Here is a 25,217-nt window from a genome sequence, read left to right on the forward strand (position 1 = left end):
ATTGGCTGCCCACCATCTAGCTCCGCCCCTGTGTGAATATGGTATTTTAAAAGATAAATTTTTGTTTTTTAACACAGCCGTGAACTTACACTCGAATTTCTGAAACCCTTAAAAGCTTTTATGGATGTTATTTATTGAGTTTATACATTATATCAATACGTATATAAAATATGTTATTAAATATCATTAACTGGGGGAGAGAGGAGGAAGCTAAATGTTTTTAATAGACGATCTTTGGTGATTTTACTCCATACTCGGCAATGAAGCCCATGCGTGAAGGAGTGACTGGTCCATCATAAATAGACGAGCTTGGGTTTCATTCAGTTTGCGTTTGCTAGTCCTCAGGACTGGAAGCAGGCCGACAGCTCGTGAAGATGGAGCTCGGTCCAGACTCTGCTACCCGTCTTGTAGACATATGACATCTGCAGTGTAACGGTGCGGGTTCCGCGCGCTCGGGGCATGAAGCGCCTGTGGACTGGGCTCGGACATGCTTGTAGCCGGCTGCTATTAGCTTAGCTCCTGCTTCTCTCGCTGCAGGAACAACGTCTGGCTGCTGGAGGCTCAGCTGATCCGCTGCAGAGAGACTGGATGATGCTGAGGCCTTAACTGTCAGTTCGGTGACGCTGCGCTCGCTCAACAAAATCAGCTGATGTCATCCATTGCTGGTACTTTATTTTTATTCTGATTCAGCAGACAGAGGAGGCTTTATTTGCTGTGGATTCATGTGATGTTGAACTTGATCCAGGTTTTGATGTGTTTGTCTTGTCTTTGTCAGGGGCGGAGCTAGATGGGGGGACCAGGGGTGGCCATGGCCACCCCTACCATTTATTTCCCTCTAATACAGATGGTGGCATCAGTAATACTCTCAAGTGGATAATTCAAAATCTTTTTATTTTTCATATATTAACAATTACTTGACGACAAAACCATTGTGGTATATTATGCACATCAATATAGTAACATTAAAGATGATGAGTACAGAATTAATGCTCTTTTCAGAACTAGATTTTGTGTTTTATGGGATCAAGAGGAAATTATGTGTCTCTGCAAGTCATCTAGGAATCTTAGGTGAAATCATAGATTAACAACAATTTTAATAAAACATATTAAATAATCATTTTATGTAGATATTAGTACTTGTTAATGTCAATTCTATGCAGAATGATTACTGATAAAAGTAGTTATAAATGACAACGGAAAAGATGTTCGCCCAAAACTCAAACTGAAAAGAATTTTATCCACTATACCTTTTATCTAGAAAGATGTTTGAATATATTCATCTATTTGTTAGCAAAGGCTGTGGGAAAGTATAGTTTGTTTTTATTTAGAAAATATGGATTTTTTGCTGGTTCATTTTTTGGTGCCTATCTAATTTTGCCCACCCCTCAGTGGCTATTGCCTGGCCACCCTTATAAAAATTTTCTGGCTACGCCTCTGGTCTTTGTTTGGAGCTTTTCATAAGTACTTGAATTTGGTTGCATTAACTGTCGTGAAAAAAATTGGAACTTTTAGTGTTTTGTTGTTTTTTTAAATATTATTTTGTATTTCGCATTAATAGCATCAGCATCAATACAGGTGCTGGTCATAAAATTAGAATATCATGAAAAAGTAGATTGATTTCAGTAATTCCATTTAAAAAGTGAAACTTGTATATTATATTCATACATTACATACAAACTCATATATTTCAGATGTTTATTTTGTTTAATTTTGATGATTACAAATGACAACAAATGAAAATCTCAAATTCATCATATCAGAAAATTAGAATATTACTGAAGACCAATAAAAACAAAGGATTTATAGAAATGTTGGCCAACTGAAAAGTATGAACATGAAAAGTATGAGCATGTACAGCACTCAGTATTTAGTTGGGCCTCCTTTGGCCTGTATTACTGCAGCAATGCGGCGTGGCATGGAGTCGATCAGTCTGTGGCACTGCTCAGGTGTTATGATAGCCCAGGTTGCTCTAATAGTGGCTTTTAGCTCTTCTGAATTGTTGGGTCTGGTGTATTGCATCTTCTTCTTCACAATACCCCATAGATTTTCTATGGGGTTAAGGTCAGGAGAGTTTGCTGGCCAATTAAGAACAGGGATACCATGGTCCTTCAACCAGGTACTGGTAGCTTTGGCACTGTGTGCAGGTGCCAAGTCCTGTTGGAAAATGAAATCTGCATCTCCAAAAAGTTGGTCAGCTGCAGGAAGCATGAAGTGCTCTAAAACTTCCTGGTATGTGGCTGCGTTGACCCTGGACCTCAGAAAACACAATGGACCAACACCAGCAGATGACATGGCACCCCAAACCATCACTGACTGTGGAAACTTTACACTGGACTTCAAGCAACGTGGATGAAGTGCCTCTCTTCTTTTCCTCCAGACTCTGGGACCTTGATTTCCAAAGGAAATGCAAAATTTACTTTCATCAGAGAACATGACTTTGGACCACTCACCAGCAGTCCAGTCCTGTTTCTCTTTAGACGCTTCTGACGCTGTCTGTGGTTCAAGAGTGGCTTGACACAAGGAATGCGACAGCAGAAACCCATGTCTTTCATACGTCTGTGTGTGGTGGTTCTTGAAGCACTCACTCCAGCTGCAGTCCACTCTTTGTGAATCTCCCCCACATTTTTGAATGGGTTTTGTTTCACAATCCTCTCCAGGGTGCGGTTATCTCTCTTGCTTGTACACTTTTTTCGACCACATCTTTTCCTTCCCTTCGCCTCTCTATTAATGTGCTTGGACACTGAGCTCTGTGAACAGCCAGCCTCTTTAGCGATGACCTTTTGTGTCTTGCCCTCCTTGTGCAAGGTGTCGATGGTCGTCTTTTGGACAACTGTCAAGTCAGCATACTTCCCCATGATTGTGTAGCCTATAGAACTAGACTGAAAGACCATTTAAAGGCTTTTGCAGGTGGTTTGAGTTAATTAGCTGATTAGAGTGTGGCACCAGGGGCCATCAATTTTGAACCTTTTCACAATATTCTAATTTTCTGATATGATGAATTTGAGATTTTCATTTGTTTTCATTTGTAATCGTCAAAATTAAACAAAATAAACATCTGAAATATATGAGTTTGTATGTAATGTATGAATATAATATACAAGTTTCACTTTTTAAATGGAATTACTGAAATCAATCTACTTTTTCATGATATTCTAATTTTATGACCAGCACCTGTATATTGGTTTGTCCCTTGTGAGCTACTGTAGAAAGAAAGGCAAAGGGGTAAATATAAGGGCCTTTTCGGTATTTTAATAAAAATATATCTAACATTAACTTAAAAGCAAACAGAAACAGGTCATTTAACATGAAAACTTTTAAAATTCTCAGGATGAGGGAATTTAAAAAGGACCCAATTGGCTGTCTAGCTAATTATGTGTGGAAGCAGATAAAATGACAAATTAAAGCCAATTAAAATGCAGAGAATGTATCTATCCTTGGAGATCAACAGGCAATAATCCAAATGTTTGTTAATGAGTCAAGCTATCATCTCAATAAATTACAAGGTCATATATAAAATATATGAAAATATATAAAAAAATAATATATAAAAAATATAACCACAGATGTCTGGGGGACTAGGGCTGGGTAAAAAAAATCGATTTTGAATCGATTCCTTTACATTTTTGCAAAACTTTTTCACTTTTCACAAACAAAACTGTCTCAAAAGTTTGCACTTTTGAGACAGTTTTGCTCAAACCTCAAGTTCAAACTGTCTGATTTACAAGTTTGCACTTTGTGTTTAATATGACAGGAAAAAATAAAATACATCAGTATTTAGAAACCCAGTTGAACCACTTTCATTACTGTAAAAACATTGAATCGAAATTAATCCATTTAGAACTGTATGAATCAAATTCGAATCGATTCAGGACTTTGGTGAAAATACCCAGCCCTATGGGGGACAGTGATTGGCCTACATGTTATGAATGCTGGCGTACCATAAAGAATAAATTATGAGCAGTTTAGTTTGTGCCTTCAACTCGTTGCCCATAGGAAGATGTTACTTGGATAACAAAATCGAATATTTTCAGAACAGCTCCAAATGACAGAAAACTCATATGGGTGAGTAGAACATGATGTAATAATGTAAAATCAAGGGGCCAATGTAAAAAAAAAACTGGTGTTCCCCTTTAATGAAATAGCTTCACCAGGGTCCGCTTGGGCACGTAAAAAGTCGCCTGATTTCATAATTTTCCACCAGTGTGTTACTGGCCCTCCAAAAAAACTCACATCTTTGTCAGTGAAGCTGACTGCTCCCACATCTCTTCCTTCATGGTGCCCATCTACATTAAGATCCAACATTCTGAGATTAAACTCAGGATTGTAAGAGAAAAGTACAAATTCTGAGATTAAATTCAGAATTGTGAGATTAAAGTCAGAAAATATTTTAATTTTCTCTACAATTTCAAAATTTTACAAATATATTTCTGGAAAGACAGGATGAATAAATGAGATTAATTAAATTAATCTGAGATTAAAGTAGGAATTCTAAGAAAAAAGTCTGAGGTTAAATCAGAATTCTGACTTTTTTCCCATATTAAACTGAAATAATATTTAAATATCAGTTAACTTTTTTTTTTTTTTTTCAGTGGCCCTAATCCTCCTCCGTACAAAACAGATCCCAGTTCTGTTTTATTTTGCTACCAAGGAAATCTAATATTTCCAAGTACTCCCTTGCAGTACCCTCGCGCACCACTAGGGGCTGGGAATGCCTGCTGCAGTGAGTGGAGCTGCAGTCAGAGCCGCTCTCACAGTGAACCGCTGCTGTTGGAGCAGCACCATTCTCCCTCGGATACTTAGCATCTTTTCATTTCCCTTTATGAAAGAGAATCCAACCTTAAACAGAGGGAGTGGACTCAGATTTCAGCTTTCCTACAATTCAGCAATTGAGTTAATCCATTCTCGCTATCATGGCAGCCCCAACCCCTTTACAGGAGAACAGAAGAGCTCAGCTGTTCAGCCAGGCCAACAATTCCCTTTAACGACATCTCCTTTTCAGATACATAGACAGGTATCGAGTATTACAGGCTAACAAAAGAAGCCAGACCACCCCCCATTTCAAACGGGTTCGTCCATTTCAGTTTGCATGTAGTCTAAGCAAAGACAAGGCTTTGTTGGGCTGCTGTATAAAGCCTCAACCTCAATGCTATTTCTGACATTTTTATTTGAAAAAGCTTCCTGGATGGGAAGCGAAACATCTTCAAACTTTGAAACAAAATCCAGTGGATTGTTTTTTAAACTTTTTTGGAATGTGTATTGTAACCCACATTTAACAGTGATGGTTTTTGGTTTGTCCCACATGGGCTGCTGTAGTAAAAAGGCAGAGGAGTACAGAGAATGACTGTTGTCTATTTTTATTTAAAATATAAAGCATCCGTTCTCTTCCACAGACATGTCGTCGCAGCTCCAGGTCTTCTCCTCCCCCTCCGTTTCCTCCAGTGGCTACTCTCGGCCAAAGAGGCTCAAAGTTGAGAACCCTTCGTGGGACGTCTCCAACCAGTTGGCGGATAGCGGCTACTATCAGCAGAGCCCCTCCCAGGGAGCCGCCCCCTCCACTTCCGGCTCTAACTTTGACCTGGTGTACAACTCCAACCAGGCCCCCCCCCCTACAGCCGGCTCCAGGGAGCAGACGGTGGTGCGGGCCGCAGACAGCACAGGACACGCTTCCTCCTCCTCTTCTTCCTCCTCCACCTCCTCCAGTCGACACGTCAAGGATGCGGGTTCCTCCTCGCAGCACTGCGAGATTTACCAAAAGCAGTACAGCTTGAAGAGGAAGAGCGAGGAGGTGGACAGCAGCGACAGTGTCCAGATACTGGAGGAGCTCTCTGCGCCTGTGGTGTCGAACCGAGCCGGCGGAGGAGGGGGAACCACTACAGCTCAGTCCATCGCTCACTCCACCTCCACCACCAAAAGTAGCAACTCTCACAGTGAGGGAGACTACCAGCTGGTCCAGCATGAGATCCTGTGCTCCATTTCCAACAGTTATGAGGTGCTTGAGTTCCTGGGGCGCGGCACTTTTGGACAGGTAGCAAAATGTTGGAAACGGGGAACCAATGAGATCGTGGCCATTAAAATACTGAAGAACCATCCATCTTATGCTCGGCAAGGCCAAATCGAGGTGAGTTTGTTCTGCTCAAAGGGTATCACCTTTGATAGGCATTACAGACACAATGGGTTCGCATGTTTAAATAAAACTACAAAACTACAAGTTGAAGCATCAGATACTGATGTTATGCAGCCTTACTGGTTTCATAGCTTTAGCTTCAGGTTTAGTGCTTATCATATTTAAATGAGCACATTTTTGTGCTTTTTAATGAATATCTGAGCAAGAAGTCTGAAAGCAGAGACAGTTTGAGAATCAGGGAAGGTTGAAGCAAAAGAGAAGATCAAGGGACACAGAGGGGAAATATAAGAGAAGAAAGAACAAAGGAATAAGTTAAAGGGCAATAGTCACGTTATTTGCCAATACAAATAAAATAAAAAAATAACTGGAATGTTAGAACTGTAAATATATAGTCATATGTTTATATTACTGTTTTTATGTATTTTTTTACTGGTTTAAAGGCTGCACTTAAAAAATGAAATTGTCTAGAGAGCTGTTCTTAACGAAATTTCTTTTTGTTTACACTTGTGTATACAAAATGACAAAATAAATCTGTCTAAATTAGGGTTGTCACGATACTAAACTTTTTAACTCGATACCGATATTAAGGAAAATATTCGATACTTGATACCACAGTGATAAAAACTCCAAATTTCAACAGAAATATTTTGATTAATAATTAAAATACAATAAATAAATACAATAAACAATAAGAACAATATTTTGAGGTTGTATGCTGTGCACAGTATTAAGCAAGCTTGATAAAAAACTTATAAAATTTAAATTAAGTGTTCCTTCCTTGGCTATGCTTTGCACACATAACAATGACACTAGCCAAACCGGTTAAGAAACAAAAATAATTCTCAGCAGCTGCACCTGTTACATAAAAAGTCAGAAACTAAAAAATGCACAGAATTATTCAATCACACAGTGTTCCTAAAGTGCATTTTCCTCTATTCTGCACTTTAGATGAATGACTGTTTAGGTGCCACTGGTGGTGGCACTGTATCGATACTTTTGAAAATGAGTATTGTATCCGGATACAATGTTTCAGTATGGATACTTTTTTGAGTATCGATACTTTTGACAACCCTAGTCTAAATACATCAAAACCCTTCTGATCATGAGAAAATGAGGCTATATACACCAAGCGTCCGTCCTGATGGAACGGTTCACAAAATCCACGGTTCAGTTCGGTTCACGGTTTCGTGGTCACGGTTTTCGGTTCGGTTCGGTATATGTTGATTGTTAGGAAAATCTATTGTCTTGTATAGTACAACACGTGTTGCACAATGCTTGCACACTGTTGCACTTTTATCCACAACTTTCTTTCCGCTGTCATCGTAGGTCACTCTAAATGCAAAGTGGTCCCATACAGCGGACCTATAAAGTGCTGCTGGCGCGTCTTCCAACTCCTGTTCTTTCCCACTCGCCATACCCACACAATTCTCCACAACAACTGATTTTTTTCCCTGCTAGACCCGGCTACGCTGCTTCGCTTCTTCTTCTTCTTGTTTACTACTGGTGGTTGGCTTTGGTCGCAGTACCGCCACCTTCTGCTCTGGACTGCTCTGGAACGCTTCGCCTATGAGAAAAAAGGAGCAGCGCATGAACCGAACGCAACACACGCGAACCGAACCGAGACAGTCGAACCGAACGGTTCGGACGGTTTTCATAAACAGTTCCATTCCTAGTTACATGGCTGTAATTAATTCATCAAATTCTAGTCCAAAGCCATATTTCGACAAAATAATCGACCTTTTTTAATAAAAAAAAAAACATTTGCTCAGAAACAGAAATATATATTGTTTTCAATCCATTATTTAGATTATTGAACCATCAGATTGGTGTAAAATTAAAATCATTTAGCCTTTTTTATGTAACTTTTTAAAAAACTACTTTAGAGGTGTAAACAGTACATAGACATTCATTATAGCACAGTTCCTTCCATAGAATATGTTAACAACTATTAAGAAACTAGGAATACAATACAGATGGCAACTACTGCAATGTCTCGAGGGTTAAACGGTTAAACTCACCGTGGTCAAACACCAACTGCTATTAGCAATTCAAACTAATTTCCCAACAACTCTGAGTTATAGTAAAGGTCCTAAGGAGAAAGAAAATGAGCATTTCTTTTCTTTTTTTTTCTTTTTTCTTTTTTTACAGTTCCCTGTCTGGCAATGTGGCAATAAGAATAATTGTCTTGATGCTAAAAAGAGCCCAACAGATTTTACTTTCACAAGTGTAGCAGTATGGCAATTGCCATATTGCTACACTTGTTTCATGCATATAAATTGCTTTATTATAATTATGCAGGGAGTTTTACAGCCTATATGGACACTGCAATGCAAACAGAAGAAAAACAGGAGAACAAAAAGAGAAAAAAAAGATGAAAGAAAGAGGAGATAGAAAAGAGACAATGAGCATTTCCAACAAAGACAAACGAACTCGGCTTAAAGGGAAGAACTGATCAATCAATTGATCTATAATATTGTTTGTACTTAAACTGTAGAGACTAAGAATAGGGTTGCTATCACTACTATTAGCATCAATGAGGACGTTTACTCATGCATCCTTTTTCATACTATATTCCCAGCTGTGTTTGAGTCTTAATCCTCTTTGAATCAAACTTTTTTGCATTTTTTTCACACTGGATCTTGAACTTTCCTTCCTTTATTCCACATCGTGCTGGGAGGGAAGCTAACTGGCTTAACCACAGTAGGCTACTTCCTTGTTTACCTTCTTCGCACATGCACAGTACCGTACCTTTGTTGTAAATACAAATGAAGGGCTTTATTTACTAATAAATGTGCAAAAACAAAGGATAAAACTAAAAAATAACAAATAATTCACCATCAGGACATAGTAATCTTTCAGAAAACCTTTGTACCAGAGTAAGCTACTGCGGAATAAGTAAAGTGACTATTCACCTTCAAGTTATTAACATAAAAGGAGATTAGAAAGTCGGGGGGGGAGGAAAGAAAGAATGGCAGAAATGAAAATAATTAAGGAAGAAAGAAAGAGCCCCAGGAAACTAATAATGAGAAGAATCATCAAAGAGGAGATTAAGGAAGGAGCACAAGGAAGGAAAGAAGAGTCTGTTTTTAAGAAAATCCAGAAACAGCCTAGGACCCTGTTTCTAATGGCAGTCAGTTGTGAGCTGAACTCTAACCAGCTTCCTTCATCCCCACTATCTCCACCCACAGGTGAGCATCCTCAGCAGGCTGAGCACCGAGAACGCCGATGAGTTTAACTTTGTGCGCTCATATGAATGTTTCCAACACAAGAACCACACGTGCCTGGTGTTCGAGATGCTGGAGCAGAACCTCTACGACTTCCTGAAGCACAGCAAGTTCAGCCCTCTGATGCTCAAGTGCATCCGGCCCATCCTGCAGCAGGTGGCCACGGCGCTGATGAAGCTGAAGAGCCTGGGCCTGATCCACGCCGACCTGAAGCCCGAGAACATCATGCTGGTGGACCCTCTGAGGCAGCCGTACAGGGTGAAGGTCATCGACTTTGGCTCCGCCAGCCACGTCTCCAAAGCGGTGTGCTCCACCTACCTGCAGTCCAGATATTACAGGTTGGAGTTTGATCTGGTTCAAAGTTATTTGAGTTCAGAGTTGATTCACTGTGTGTTTAATTTTTATTTATATTGTTTGTGACTGTGAACATGCAGAGCTCCAGAGATCATTCTAGGTCTCCCTTTCTGCGAAGCGATCGACATGTGGTCTTTGGGGTGTGTCATTGCCGAGCTGTTCCTGGGATGGCCCCTTTATCCAGGAGCATCGGAGTACGACCAGGTCGTCCGCACCACCTGCACATGCACTTTACATGGAGGATTCTCTTATCATCAAAGAACTTCTGTGTCAGATAGAAATAACAAAAACATGTTTGTCTCTTTATCTATTAATACTGCACTTACTGGACACAAAGAAAAGCGTACTCACTTTTTCTTATGGTTCAATTACTCTTATTATATAAAATATTGTTTTATATTACAGGGGTTGACTTTAAGGATTTTTACCGCTTGCCCACTTTCACATTTCATTTGCCCAGAAACAATTTTTACTTGCCCAGTATAATGTTTGATAAATATAGTTCCTAATATTTATTTTTGTATATATATCAATGAAACATGTTTGTTTTTTAATAATTTGTTGTAATTCAGTATTTTTTAAGTTTGCAGGTTCCTGGTGTGTATCTGCATGCGTCAGATAATGAACTCAAGCCTACATTACCGCGTTAAAATGCTTTTCAATCCTTCCTGCACATTCTTTTCAAACTAAACTTTGATTTAAACTGTTGTGTGCTTGGAAAAATATAAATTGTAATGTTGAAAATCTAAAAAAAAAATAACTTGACAGGTTAAAAACTTAAGATAAATCACAAGTCAAGTCAATGTCACAAATGAATAACTTTTATTTTAGAGTCATGGTATGTTTATACAAGATAATACTATTAATGTAATGTTACTCTTTTAGAGAATTTAGAATAATAAAGCGTGCGTCTAATGCTCTTCTTTCAGATTCGATATATTTCTCAGACACAGGGTCTCCCAGCGGAGTACCTGCTGAGCGCAGGAACCAAGACCAGCCGCTTTTTCAACCGAGGCCCCGACTCCAGCTATCCTCTCTGGAGGCTGAAAGTAGGTTCCTGTACAGATTACTTACCTGAACAGCATCAAATTTATCTACAGTATATTTTATGAAAAGTTTTTTTTCTTTATTTCATGCAGACTCCTGCAGAACATGAGGCTGAGATGGGCATCAAGTCAAAGGAGGCAAGAAAGTACATCTTCAACTGCTTGGATGATATGATGCAGGTATGATTGGACGTACATGGTGTTAGCTTTAGGTTACCAGAGCTAACCTGGGATTGGTTAACATTCACTGATCCCCTGCAGGTCAACATGACCAGCCTAGAGGGCACAGACATCCTGGCAGAGAAGGCCGACAGACGAGAGTTCATCGACCTGCTAAAAAAGATGCTAACTCTAGACGCCGACAAGAGGATCACGCCCATGAAGACGCTGAACCATCCCTTTGTTACCATGACGCACCTCCTGCACTTCCCCCACAGCTCACAGTAAGGCTGCTCCATCAGGATGCAGGATGAATAGAAAACCTGCTGTTGCTCAAGTAGTTCATGATTTACACTGTTGCCAGCTTTTTAGAAAAGAGGGCTGGTGTAGGTACCAGATCTGCACATTCCCTGGTTGCCCAGACAACGATAACAGTGTAGCGTCCGTGGGCTGAAGGCTGATTTATACTCAGAAACCAGGTCATGTGCGTGTGCGAAAATGTGCCCCCGCCCCTTCTGTAGACACTCTGCTGCACCTCTCCAAATCTGTAGGTGACCGCAGACAGGAGGCCTATGATTGGTGAAATCTATATCCACTCTACACTCTGCGAATGTCCTGTTTGGTGCCTTACCGGCTTGTTTTGTTTGTATGAACGCCATTCTGGAAAACAGCTCGTGAAGGTGGACCAGCTAGAAGAGCGAGGTGCGCAAGAACGCTGGAACCCTTTTTCCACCTGTATCCCTGCTATTTTTTTGCCCTCGTGTCCCTCCATTGTCGCACAAACTTGACCCCACTTCCTCACCGCCTCGGTCATATCTAGACCCACAGCTAGTTCCTGATTGTCCCTCTTGTGTTGTGGCATCGAATAACATAGTAGACCGCGCTTCAATATTGGGCATAAATCAAAAATATCTGCGACAAACGCACTGCGACACTCTGCTGCGGGAGCACCTTTAATGTTAGCGGGTTTAATGACCGTTTAAGTTTTATTGATCGATAACAAGGCTGAAAAAATCTGTTTATGGTGAACAAAGTAAATGCAAAAACATGATACAGTATAAAGGAGGAGAGCTGGGTAGCGCTTTGGCTAGCTGTGCTCAGTAACTAATAGGATAGCCTCTTTAAGCTCGCACAGTTAGCCATATTTAGCTAAACTTCTTTTTAACTTTGTCACGACAGCTTCGTTTTCTACAAGTAGAATAAGTGTTGTTTTCTTTGTCTAAAATCCCTATTAAAGTCCTTTTTAAGATAATCCATTTGTCCTCCACTGCCCTTTAGATCTTAATAAAAAGAATAAGAAGTTCTGAGACTTTTTGTGTCTCCCTGTTTAATGGCAGAGCTCAGTCTGTCTTAGAAGGCAGTGCTTTCCTTCGAGAATGATAATGATTCTTTTCTGCTTTCGGCTATTTTTGATCGCCAATGAAACATAAAATGTAAATCCCTTTATTATCCCTCAATGGAGAAACTCAAAATCTCCATTTAACCCATCCCCTTGGGGAGCACTGGGCTGCCATTGTGCAGCGCTCGGGGAGCTGTGTATCATTAAGTGTTTTGCTCAGAGACCCAGAGTTCAGTCTGTGGGGATCGAACCGGATACTTGCAACCTTCTCAGAGCACAAGCGCACTGCTATAACCACTAGACCAATACTCTCCATATAATAGCAAATATGGGTAATAAAATGTTGCGACTCCAGAAGAGATCTGATTCTTAAGAAACGGATCCAATACAGTTTGTCTGTGTGAATATGGTGATGAAGATTCTCAGTCATCCAGGTCATAGTTCATAGCGTTATAAGTAGTTCACAGCCGGTGAACAATACCTCCTTAACAACCGACTCTTAACAATCATAGACAGGTTCCAGGTATTACAGGCTAACGATGGAACCAAACGACCCATTCATCGGTTTCCATTTGGATGTTTCCAAGCGATACAAGGCTTTATCTATATATAGACTCAAACTCACTGCGGATCCAGACATTTTAATTGAGAAAGCTTCCTGGAGAGGTGGAGAAACGTCTTCAAATCTGGTAAACCAAGTCCAGTGGATTTTTTTGAACTTTTGTGGAATTGTCTGTGTGAAGTTGCTGAATGATGGCATCATAAGAAAGGGCAGGGCCCTGAGTAGATCTTGTACCTACACCGTAACTAGCTTTCCTAAAAGAGGTCAGCTAAGGTCACTACCTTATTAGCATATTTGCTAACGCTTTGATCCGGCCGTAGGAGAGAGGAACCTCAACATCAGCAAGACGGTGATTAAAACTCGAATTTAGAGCTGGAGAACAATTCAGAATAGATAAGTATCGCAATTTAAGTTAATACAATAAGATACGACATTTGAACACATTTCTGGTGTTTTGATATACGCTGCAGTGCGTTTGTCCCTTACTGGTGTACATTACTACATGAGCAATGATGTCCACTACAGACTGGACAGCCTTAGCTGAACTGCTTAGGGTCCTGTCCAGAGATGGCAAAAGTACTCACTTTCCGTACTTGAGTAAAAGTACAGATACTTGTGTTAAAAAATACTCTGGTAAAAGTGGAAGTACTGATTAAACTTCTTTACTCAAGTAAAAGTAACAAAGTACAGGCTTGTAAATTTACTTAAAGTATAAAAGTAAAAGTAGAAACCACTTTTTTCATGCCGTTGCCTACATTTTAAATGGATGTCTGCCAATAGGACTAGATCTCCGTTGTGTTCATTTTCAATCATCTCGTCGTCCATGCTACTATGCTAACGCCACCGCCACCAAGCTGCAATGATTTGCCGCCAATGAATACCGCCGAATCTGTCGATTCATTTTGTAGTGGTGAGTCAAATGCAACGTAGATTCCCATCCAATTAGATTGAATTTGGTATTGATGACGTGAAAAATAATAACGGTAACTCCACTGAAATGATTCAAAACTAAAGTAACGAGCCAATTTTTTAAAATATAAGGAGTAGAAAGTACAGATATTTGTGTAAAAATGTAAGGAGTAGAAGTAAAAAGTCGCCATAAAAATAAGTAGTAAAGTAAAGTAAAAATATCAGAAAAATCTACTTGAGTACAGTAACGAAGTATTTGTACTTCGTTACTTCCCATCCTGATTTCCCAGGATCTCCTAAAACGCTGGCATACACTGAAGTTTCCATGTATTTTTTTCATTTTGGGCGTATACATAGAGTATTCATAAGGAGTCCAAAGTGTATGTCCAAGGACAGCCTAATTTATACATAACGCATGGCAGCGTAATGCCCTTGAAATGATGCACAAAGAAAGAAAGAAGGTTTTCAGTCACAGCAGATTCATGTCTGCTAGGATGTTTGTTGGTTGTGGGTGTTGGCGTGAACGCAGGGAGGATCCATCACTCACCTTCTCGCTCACATTATGATGAGGATGAAATCTGGAGGATTGCTGGAGGTTTCCTCCTGTGAACGCTTCCAATACGCCATTTTACAGTAGCTGTAAGTTAGAAACGCGTTCAATGGTCGTCTGGACCCCTTTCTTCTAGGGATGCACGATATTGGGATTTTGGCCGATATCCGATATGCCGATATTTTAAAACTCATGTAGCCGATAACCGATATCGATATCGATGTTAAAGCTGGACAAAAATAAGTAGTCATTGAAAATAGCAGTTTTGTTATCCATTTCTGATATTTTGAAAAATATACTCAAATATATTTTCATATGCTGATATCAAATTGATTTTTAAAACGCGGTATCGATCTATTTTACTTTCAAAATCTGGTGAAATTTCATCGTTCTGTTACAAACTCTCGTGATATTTTGCAATTTCTTGTGAGATTTTGTTAGTAAAATAGATTGATACCGCGTCAATATATCAACATATAAAAATATGGCAACATTTCGTGAATTTTTGGGGGATTTCGTAGCATAGCGATGACATATAGCAATATTTCATTAATAAAAGAGATTGATATGGTGTTTTTAAATGGTAATATATCAGCATATGAAGATATTGTGATATTTTAATGTATCAATATTTTTTCCCTCGTCTTTGAAAGTTTTTAAGTCTGTAAAAAAGAAGTTTTTGAGGAAGAAGAAGTAGTATTTTATTTTTTTTTTTTAGACTTTAGAAACTCAGAAGCTGATCAAATATCGGGTTAAATATCGGTGGGGTGGCCGATGTCCGATATTCAGTTTTAAGGCCGATACCGATAGCGGGCCGATTATATCGTGCATCTCTACTTTCTTCGTTAGAGGGGTCTGAAAAATAGCTGGATAGAGCGACAAATTCGGCAAGTTGGCAACAGTCATGACTTGTACAACATTCTCTTTCTTCTGTTTTTATTTTATCCACCAGCGTAAAGTCCTGCTTCCAAAACATGGACATATGCAAACGTAGATGCAGCGCATTTGAGAATGGGAAGAACATGTTTGCGAGCAGCAGCACCCCGAGCGCAGCCGCCAACCTCACCGTCACATTCAGCAGCCAGCTGAACCAACACAATCAGGTGGGAACATATTCTCTGACCTGCCTCTGGAAACTTTTACTCTGCTCATGTTTTAATCAGTAATATCCTCTTCTTCTTGTTATAAGTAAAGCCAGAGAGCGTTTAAACTGTGAACCTACTGACTTCACTAGCAGCATCACATCGACTTCAATGCTTGTTAATAAACCGACCAAAAGTGTGACAAAAGGGTTCATAGTTTAAAGTAAATAAAATAGAAAATAATTTATTAGTGCGGAAACTGAAAAGCACTTTGGTTCTGGGCTTTGACTAGACCGCAATGATACATTTATTTGCTTTAATCTAAACTGATCCTTTAGTATGTTGAAGTTTATTGTCTGGTGGAAATAAAGAAACATTTAATTTTGTCCGTTGTGGCTCTCAGATGGCGTCAACAGGAGGCCAGTCGCTGTCGCTCAGCAGCAACGTCCCACTGCTCAACTATCAGCCGGGTCTCTATCAGCAGGCCACCATCAACATCCCAGGCCTGACTCAGCAGACCGTCCCGCTGCAGACCAGACCGACTCAGCTGTGTGCGCAGACGGAACCGTTTCAGCAGACGCTCATCGTCTGCCCTCCCACCATCCAGGGTGAGGGACTAACCCGTCTGATCATGAGCTGAATGAACTGACAGCCTGCTAAATGAACTGCATTTATTCTCCACATAGGGCTCCAAACTACCAGTAAGCCTTCCGGTTACCCGGTGAGAATGGATAATTCTGTACCCTTAGTGGCTCAAAACCAGTCCTCCCAGTCTCTTCACATCCAGCCCAGCATGCTGACTCAGGTACAGCCATCCCTCCCCCAGAACCGCTGCAGTAAACAAACTGAACGTCTGCATCTAACTCCCCTTTTTTATGTATAAATGAGTAGCAGGGCTGGCCAGCGGGGACACAGCAGATCCTCATCCCTTCCACCTGGCAGCAGATGCCCGGCATGTCCATCCACAACCCGGGTCAGGCCGTGGTCCCCGATTCGCCTGTCGGAGCTCCGCTGTCTGATGGCCAACAGGCCGCTGGATGGAGGTGGGTCACTGCTTCATAGTTAAATGCGACAGATCCCCCCCAAAAAAAAGGATAAAATGAAGCAATGCATGCTTTTCCTCCTGAAAAATTAGGGGTCGTCATGGCAACCAGCACGAAGGCGGCAGCCAGCAGGAATCCGGTGCCAGCCGCCATTCCGGCGTGCAGAACCACAGCTCAGGGGGCGCTCATGCAAGATCCCAACAAGGCAAGAGATGGAAGGGCCGACATGGCGACGGCAGAGCCAGGTAACAGTCCAGCTCAGTCACATGGCTGCGTTAAATTACCTAAGTTACATACCTGCACGCTGAAATATTTAGATTATCAAGAAGTTCAGGTTCTTTTTTTTTTTTTTTTCTTTTTTTTTCTTCCTTTTTGTTTTCTTTTTTCTTCTTTTTTATTGTAAGTTCATGTTCTTACAGTAAAATATTACATAAAATAACATCACATCGCATCGGAATAGTATAAATAAATAGTCATTTTTATTCAAACAGAATAGTTTTTCCACAGTGTTTGGTTATAATCGGGTTGCAAGTTATATTTTCAACCAATCTTTTGGCAGTATTTTTACCCAATCTATATAAACAACAAATCTATATTTGTACAGGGACAAACAATACAAATTACTCAAATTAGCCGAAATACTTGTTTTTTATTGCAACTTTCAAAAGTCTGATGCTACGTTCAGACCTAAAGCAGCAAAGGCAGCAGAAGCAGCTAGTTTACATGCAAAGTCGATGGTTGACGCACATCAAGGTGCAGCACAACATCCTGCAGCGCGTCGTGAGCTTCTGACGTGCCGCAAACACAGCAGCTAATGGAGTTGGCTCGACGTGCCACATCAACCAATCAGAGAAGCTGATCTGGGAGCTGGCAGGGAGACAGACACATCGCTGATGATACACATCACTATGATCACTCCTCTGAAACAGTTTATTAACGCCTAGATTAACTTAAAATGACGAAATATGCCAGCAAAACGTTCGCTGTTATCATCCTGGTGCCTGCAGTTTTCGATTACGTACATGAAAACAACCTTCCAGCCGCCGTGGCAAACCGCCAAGAGACGACCAGGACAGAGGCTGCTGTTGAATGAGATTCGCTGAGAGCGCAGCGCCGGTATGTGGGGGTCCGAGCGGCTCCGACAGCGAAATAATATTTGAAGGCAGGATGGTGATGAACGGACTTAAGTTTTCAGGTGGACTTTCTCACTTAAAAACATATTAAAGTTTAGTTTTTAACCCACTGATTACATCAAGTACGGCTGTCATTGTTACAGGAAAAGAAATGATAGGGTAGCTCCTCTTAATGTGCATCAGACCCACTTTACCACCACGCAGCTGGAGCAGCAAAGATGCTTCAGCCGTACATCAGAACTAAACTTGTACAAGTAAATGAAGCAGCACGGGGGTTTTTGCTGCTCTTGCTGCTCGCGGTCTGAACGTAGCATGAGGTAGATTTCGAACCACCAACCTCGGGGATGGAAGTCAATGTCATATAGCTGACGATATTAGCGAGGTGACAGCGTACCAGAAAGCAATACTACTTCACACTAATGTTACAACTGTTACCAGTAGGGATGGAACGGTTCACAAAATCCACTGTTCGGTTCGCAGTTTCGTGGTCATGGTTTTCGGTTCGGTATATGTTGATTGTTAGGAAAATCTCTAAGCTGACATGTTGGTCTTGTTACTGTTAGCATAAACAACACAATGCTTGCACACTGTTGCACTTTTATCCACAACTTTCTTTCCGCCGTCATCGTAGGTCACTCTAAATGCAAAGTGGTCCCATACAGCAGAGCTATAAAGTGCTGCTGGCGCGTCTTCCAACTCCTGTTCTTTCCCACTCGCCATACCCACACAATTCTCCACAACAACTGATTTTTTTCCCTGCTACACCCGGCTACGCTGCTTCGCGTCTTCTTCTTCTTGTTTACTACTGGTGGTTGGCTTTGGTCGCAGTACCGCCACCTTCTGCTCTGGAGTGTAAACGCTTCGCCTAGGAGAAAAAGGAGCAGCGCATGAACCGAATGCAACACACGCGAATCGAACCGAGACAGTCGAACCGAACGGTTCGGACGGTTTTCATAAACCGTTCCATCCCTAGTAACCAGTAGTCTGCTCAGATTTTGATCATTACATTGTTTGATCTAACCAAAATAGTTTTAACTAACTAGATTGGTTGGGAAAAAAACCAATCGATTATCCAAACTCTAGCAACTCTGCTACAAACTCCTATCTCCTCACTGAATACAGAGGCTGTTAAAAGTGCCAGGCGAGCTGAACCTCTTCCCGAGGCGGTCACATGGTATGGTGGGGTAGCGAGGCTTTGGATGTCATCTATTTTGGCTCCTCCCCCAAATGAAGCAAGCCTCGAAGCGCGCCTCACGAAAGAGCCCTTCTTTTATTCGACACACACACCTTGAAGCCTCGCTCATCTCATAATATCGCCGGCTATAACTAACATACCGAGAATATATTTTGTAATGGAATTCATGGATTTTTGTAAACTATTTTAAGTTATGCAACAATAACGTATGATGCAGGCTTTTGAGGACAATGAAAACTTTAGAGGTCAGAGCTACAGAGATATTGCGTCATAGGGGGAAACTAAATGCATCACCCTCCCTCATCTTCCTTCCTTCTCAGGCTGCATTCGGCCTCCACTGTCGTCCACAGCGCTTCTCTCCCCGGTGACCAATCTCAGCCGATCATCATCTCCGACACGCCGAGCCCCGCCGTCAGCATCATCACCATTCACAGTGACTCGGAGGACGAGGGTGAGACAAAGGTCATGGCTGCCTGGTGAGCTAAAAGCAGTGCTTCATTTTACAGATTTGCAAAAATAGAAAGTTTTTTTATAAGTGGAAAAAAAAATGACGCGTTGATAATTTAATAACGATTCCAGCTGCAGGACTTTCCTTTATTTTGTTTGTTTGTTAGAGTTCTCTCTAAAGAGTGTAAATAGCTTTTATGTCGTGTGATTTTTGCTGCGTATGGCTTTTCTTTTTATGCGATGGATAAATGGAGATTTTTCTGTTCTCCTGCAGCTCTGGAACGAGCCAGAGAACAAACGTGATCAGCTGCGTGACGGTGCACGACTCCCACGACTCGGACTCTTCCAGCAACAGCAGCCCTCTGAGGCCTGAGACCAACTCGCAGCCCTCCAAGTCTCTGGCCATCGTCATGCCCTCGGTGAAGACTCAACCCGTGGAGAGCTCAGCCAGCAAGTCCACCGCAGCTTTAGGTCCATTTCAAATATTTTATCCCCCCAACTCTGCGGTTTTTTAATCTTCAATCCACTGCCTGATTTTTCTCTCATCTCTGATTCTGAACCAACAGATCAGGCAGCTGGCGTCTCTGCAAAGTCCAAGAAGGCGTCTGCCCAATCGTCCTGCAGGTCTGGTGAATCCACCACCGATCGTCATCAGCGGGTGGCGTCCAGCAGATCTCAGCCCCTTAACCTCAGTCAGGTAGCAGCGGCGACGATCCCATCACCATAGTAACCATCCAACTTTTTTACATTGGTCTCATTGTGCCTGGATGGGAAAAAAATGATCTTACTGGGTTGTTACTCCATTAAACCATAGAAAGCATTGGGTTACATAATCAGGAAACAAAAGGACACACTATTAGTTTTCAAACCTTGTTTGTTGAATAAAATTGATCGCAGCCAGTTACGTTTTTGAACTAAAAAGAGTCCACATTTAACTTATTTAACGTAAGGACTCCAGATGTCTGTGGGAGAACATAAGTGAACTCTCGGCTTTGTTCAGACCAAAGAACCAAACGCTGAGGAGTTTGAAGCAGGATGAGGTTAAATATGGAATGATTATTGTTCCATTATTGTTGCAAAAAAAAAAAAAAAAAAAAAATACATTTGCTAAATGGAAATTTGAAAAAAAATTGCAAATACTATTTTAATGTTAGAAATAAAACTGAAAAACTTCCTAACAGAAAAAATGTTTTGAATTATTTTGCATTTTTCTCAGATTTTATTCAATTCAATTCAGTTTATTTCTATAGCGCCAATTCACAACACGTGTCATATCAAGGCACTTTACAGTTCAACCAGATCATACAGATCATATTCATATTTGTTTAACTAAATTTTAGTTTTATGTTTGATTTTTTATTTTATTTTTTTGGTCATTTGAATCATGTAGGTTATGCTTTAGTGAGGGTTTTACAAAAAAAATTTTGAATTTTAATGTGAGTCAGTGAACTGAATTTAGATACCTTTTAAAGGAAAAGTCCGGTCAGCAATGAATAATTAGTGGATCATTATCTATATCTAAAACTAAGTTGTTTGTGGTGATTTCATGTATTTAGTGTTAATCAGTAAAAAAAAAAGAAAAAAAAAGAAAATGAAAACAAAAATTTTCGTTGCGATCAGTGAGTCCGAGAGCGGCCATTTTTGCCCAAATATAGTAATCCCTCCCTCCTGCCATCTTCCAGCAGTGACGTCACGGTGCGGTAAGCCTAGCGCCATTCTCCCCGCTTTACAAGCTAAATCAATGGGGACTACTAGACTGTTAAAATGTAAAGCTCTGTCTACACCTAAAGCGTTCTCTCTCCGGTTCGTTTTCCTGAAAAGAGACTCAGGACAAATTCTATAAATAACACTTCTTAACATATATGTACTTAATAACCATGAGGCATGACAACAGATTTTGATAGAAATTGTAATCTTACTCAGATTAGAGAAGTTTAACAGTTAAAGAAGCATTTTATACATCTTCCATGTCAGCAGGAAGGAGACATCCATGGCTCCAGCCTTATCAAAATATTACATTTTGTTCTTAGCTGAAGGACGCCGCTCTCATTCCATTCCTAAATATTTGCCACATACAGAATGAAGATTATAACTGTATATAGCCGGACCGAGGAACTGGCCTAATTAGATCAACTACTGGGGAAAACGGTGCTGACACGCAACAGACAGCTGATATTAAAGGAATAGTACACCCAAAACATGATTAGCCTTCATTTTCTACTCACCCCCATGCTGAACAACACTCTGGAGTACTTTTTTGATATCTCAAATGCATCTGGAGATCTGGGAGGCTTCTTGCTGTCTGCTGACATTCAAATAATGGAGGTCTATGGCGCCCGAGACAGAAAGGTCCATAAAAGTCCACAAAAAACGTGTCAATATTCCTCCACACTGCTCGTCCAATGTATTCCAAGTGTCCTGAGTGGGTAGCATCCAGAATTTACTCGAAACGAAGTCATTTAGAATGTTTTTAGAGCATAAACAGTAGTGTATAGGATTTCCTGAAAGCGCGCACATGCGCGATCACGACGCTACGGAAGCCGGCAGACCAAACCAGATGAAAGTGCGCATTCAGCGTCTGCTCTGCCAATAATGCAAGCGTAGAAGAAGAAATGTGCCGTTTACCTGTGCAAAGAAAGAAACAACGAAAGAAAAACGTCTGAGGACTTCAGTGTTGAGGAAGAGCAGGAGTTCTTTGCCGAGCTGAATGCGCTGGTTTGGTCTGCTGGCTTCCATAGCGTCGTGAACGCGCACGTGCGCGCTTTCAGGAAATCCTATACACTACTGTTTATGCTCTAAAAACATTCTAAATGACTTTGTTTCGAGTAAATTCTGGATGCTACCCACTCAGGACACTTGGAATACATTGGACGAGCAGTATGGAGGAATATTGACACGTTTTTTGTGGACTTTTATGGACCTTTCTGTCTCGGTCACCATAGACCTCCATTATTTGAATGTCAGCAGACAGCAAGAAGCCTCCCAGATCTCCAGATGCATTTGAGATATCAAAAAAGTACTCCAGAGTGTTGTTCAGCATGGGGGTGAGTAGAAAATGAAGGCTAATCATGTTTTGGGTGTACTATTCCTTTAAGGTGTAATAAACTCCCACATCATCAATGATAATTATCCTAACAGGACACGCCTGCAATCAACAATTGAACTTCACCATTGAAATTCACCAGAGCCATAGTTAAACTGACGATGCCTACGTGCATGGTAGTTGAATGTTGGAATACAGCGGGTAAAGCTGAAAAAAAAAAAGATTTATTTCACCTTTCTGATTCCTGATCCTCCACGGACGGGTTCGTCTTTGGATTGCCAACTTGAAGAGGGAGGATTTTCCATCAAAGTTCTGGCCAGATAAAAAACACGTAATATGTAGCCAAAATTTGGAAGAAGAATGTTTTTGAGATGACTTGGATAATAGCGCGTTGCTCAGTGGCGTTGAGGGTAGCACTGCTGCTTGTAGCAAGAAGGTTGCATGTTTTCCCTGAGCATGTGTGGGTTCTATCCGGGTACTCTACCCTCTTCCCACAATCCAAAAACATGACTGTTTTATTGAATTCTCTAAATTCTACTGACAGTGTGTGCATGAATGGTTGTTTATCCTGTTTGTCTCTGTGTTGCCCTGCGATAGACTGGAGACCTGTCCAGGGTTGGCCCCGCCTCTCGCCCATAGACAGTTGGAGGGATAAAGCATGATGGAAGAAAAAAGTGGATGATTAAGAGAGTTAAATGTTCAGAGAAGCAAAATGTAGCATCCTTAAACAAGATTGAATTTCTTTTTGTTCCTAAGCGGTGGTCTTTGGGCTGCAGCAGGATAAACAGACCTGAGATCAGCGTTATTTCCCTCAGAACATTTGGTTTAGTGACGTTGTGACTTCCTTCCGTTTCAGGTGCAGCAGTCTTTGATGCCATCGCACGGTCATACAGGAAGTAGTGGCTCCTTACGCCGTCAGCCCACGTACCCCCCGCCCGTTTCCTCCCAGTCGTCTTACCGCCTTCAAGACAGCGCCCTCTTCAGTTCGACCCCGAACCTGTACACCTACCCAGCCTCGGCCGCCCTGGCCTCCGTGTCGCAGGCCGTGGATCAGATGCAGGGCGGCAGGCCAAGCGGAGGGTTCTCCTCTCTGGCTCTGCTCCAGAAGAACGCCAGCTTGGCCCTCGGAGGCTCTGCAGCCGGACAGTACAGCAACCAACAGCCCTTCCAACGATCCAGTGCTGCGTACCAGAGAAAACTCAACCAGTATCCCCCTTACCTGTGACAGCTGGCTTAGCGACACCGTCATCGGGAACCAAGCCCTTCCCAGAGCGTGCCGTTATTTTAAACTGGGCTCTAGGTCATTTAAATCTGCTGCATCACTGTGACGAGCAGCGCAGCCGTTTGGGGAGAGTCGACCTACATCCTAAATTAAAACTAGGTGTAGGCTCTGTGCTGCTTTTCATTTAGTTTTAATTTGGACTGACTCTTATTTCTTTTACATTTATAAATCCACTGCCTTATAAGGGCAGCTTCCTTTATTTAAATATGTAACGTCTGCACATTGTGGTAAGTTGGATTAATACATTGGAGTAATGGATGTGGTGTTTGTATTTTAACTTTATTCTCAAACATAAGAACATTAACGTGCCGTGCTCTGTACCGATTGTGTCGTTGAAGGATGCTTTCAGGGAGTTTTTTATTTTACAGTTTCAAACATCAAGAAAGACTAAATATCTCTGCCATGTAGCAAAAGGTTGTAACCGGTTTCTCAAACAGCTTAGAAATACAAGAGCATTGTTTATTTTATGGGAAAAAAAATGTAAAAGTTTTTTGTCTTGGTGGCGTCAGTGAAGTAAAACTTCCACCAAATGTCAAATTAGGTCCATGTAGGGAACAGATCTGCGTTAAATATGAGGTAAACCCGACAAATAATTAATCTAAAGTAATGTTCCTTGTGTCTGTTCATGTGATGCTGTCTGTACATCTTGCTGTGTTAGATGCAACATTAGAGGAAACACAAGGATGCCGAACCTGTATGTATGCAATAAAGTCTTAAAAAGAAGTGAATCCATCTGTGTCGCAGTGATTCTCTACTTAATAGTAACTATCTTTAGTGTTCTGGACAAATTTCCTGTCATCTTAACCAAAGGGTCACCTACTAGATCTGAACTTAAACACATTCTAAGTATTTCAGTGGTTCTACAAGCAGGTGAAGATTAAATATCTGAGTGGAATTGCCAGACTAATTAATACTAAGCCTGTCTGTGTTCACAATGTCAGCTTTGGCACCTCGGCTTCTTTAAAAAGGGGTAAATTATATATATATATATATATATATATATATATATATATATATATACTAGGGATGCACGATATAATCGGCCCCCTATCGGTATCGGCCTTAAAACCCACCGATATTTAACCCGATATTTGATCAGCTTCTGAGTTTCTAAAGTCTAAAAAATTAAAATACTACTTCTTCTTCCTCAAAAACTTCTTTTTTACAGACTTCATCAATCTCTTTTACTAATGAAATATTGCTATATGTCATCGTTATGCTACGAAATCCCCTGAAAATTCATGAAATGTTGCCATATTTTTATATGCTGATATATTGACACGGTATCGATCTATTTTACTAACAAAATCTCACAAGAATTTGCAAAATATCACGAGAGTTTGTAAAAGAACAATGAAATTTTACGAGATTTTGAAAGTAAAATGGATCGATATAGCGTTTTTAAAAATCGATTTGATATCAGCATATGAAAATATATTTGAGTATATTATCTTTCAAAGTGTCAGAAATGGATAACAAAACTGCTATTTTCAATGACTACTTATTTTTGTCCAGCTTTAACATCGATATCGGTTATCGGCTACATGAGTTTTAAAATATCGGCATATCGGATATCGGCCAAAATCCCAATATCGTGCATCCCTATTATATATATTCTATAAAAATATATACTGTATATACCTTGATACCATGATATACTGTATATAGTTTATTCTTAATGCACCTTTTTCCTCCTTGTTTGCACCTTCTTTAATTACTATGCCA

General features: G+C 40.7%; 1 protein-coding gene across 1 annotated transcript; it reads left to right on the plus strand.

Moving 5' to 3' along the window:
- Nucleotides 1–302: 302 nt before the first annotated feature.
- hipk1a (homeodomain interacting protein kinase 1a) lies at nucleotides 303–24,220 on the plus strand. Its single transcript, XM_038309314.1, has 16 exons — nucleotides 303–665; nucleotides 5,391–6,118; nucleotides 9,313–9,686; nucleotides 9,783–9,906; nucleotides 10,632–10,751; nucleotides 10,842–10,928; nucleotides 11,010–11,191; nucleotides 15,220–15,370; nucleotides 15,753–15,957; nucleotides 16,036–16,154; nucleotides 16,241–16,392; nucleotides 16,485–16,637; nucleotides 19,041–19,196; nucleotides 19,442–19,638; nucleotides 19,734–19,864; nucleotides 23,067–24,220. The coding sequence occupies exons 1-16, from the start codon at nucleotides 650–652 to the stop codon at nucleotides 23,433–23,435; spliced, it is 3,264 nt and encodes a 1,087-aa protein (XP_038165242.1). The 5' UTR covers nucleotides 303–649; the 3' UTR covers nucleotides 23,436–24,220.
- Nucleotides 24,221–25,217: the final 997 nt, after the last annotated feature.

The sequence above is a fragment of the Cyprinodon tularosa genome, unplaced genomic scaffold (genome assembly GCF_016077235.1).
Source record: "Cyprinodon tularosa strain WSP-4 unplaced genomic scaffold, ASM1607723v1 ctg66, whole genome shotgun sequence".
NCBI classification, from domain to species: domain Eukaryota; kingdom Metazoa; phylum Chordata; class Actinopteri; order Cyprinodontiformes; family Cyprinodontidae; genus Cyprinodon; species Cyprinodon tularosa.

What these genes read in the sequence shown, in the direction of transcription:
- hipk1a (XM_038309314.1), top strand. An exon ending in CAACAGGCCGCTGGATGGAG is followed by an intron (nt 16,393 to 16,484) that starts GTGGGTCACTGC and finishes CTGAAAAATTAG; the next exon opens with GGGTCGTCATGGCAACCAGC. An exon ending in CATGGCGACGGCAGAGCCAG is followed by an intron (nt 16,638 to 19,040) that starts GTAACAGTCCAG and finishes CTTCCTTCTCAG; the next exon opens with GCTGCATTCGGCCTCCACTG.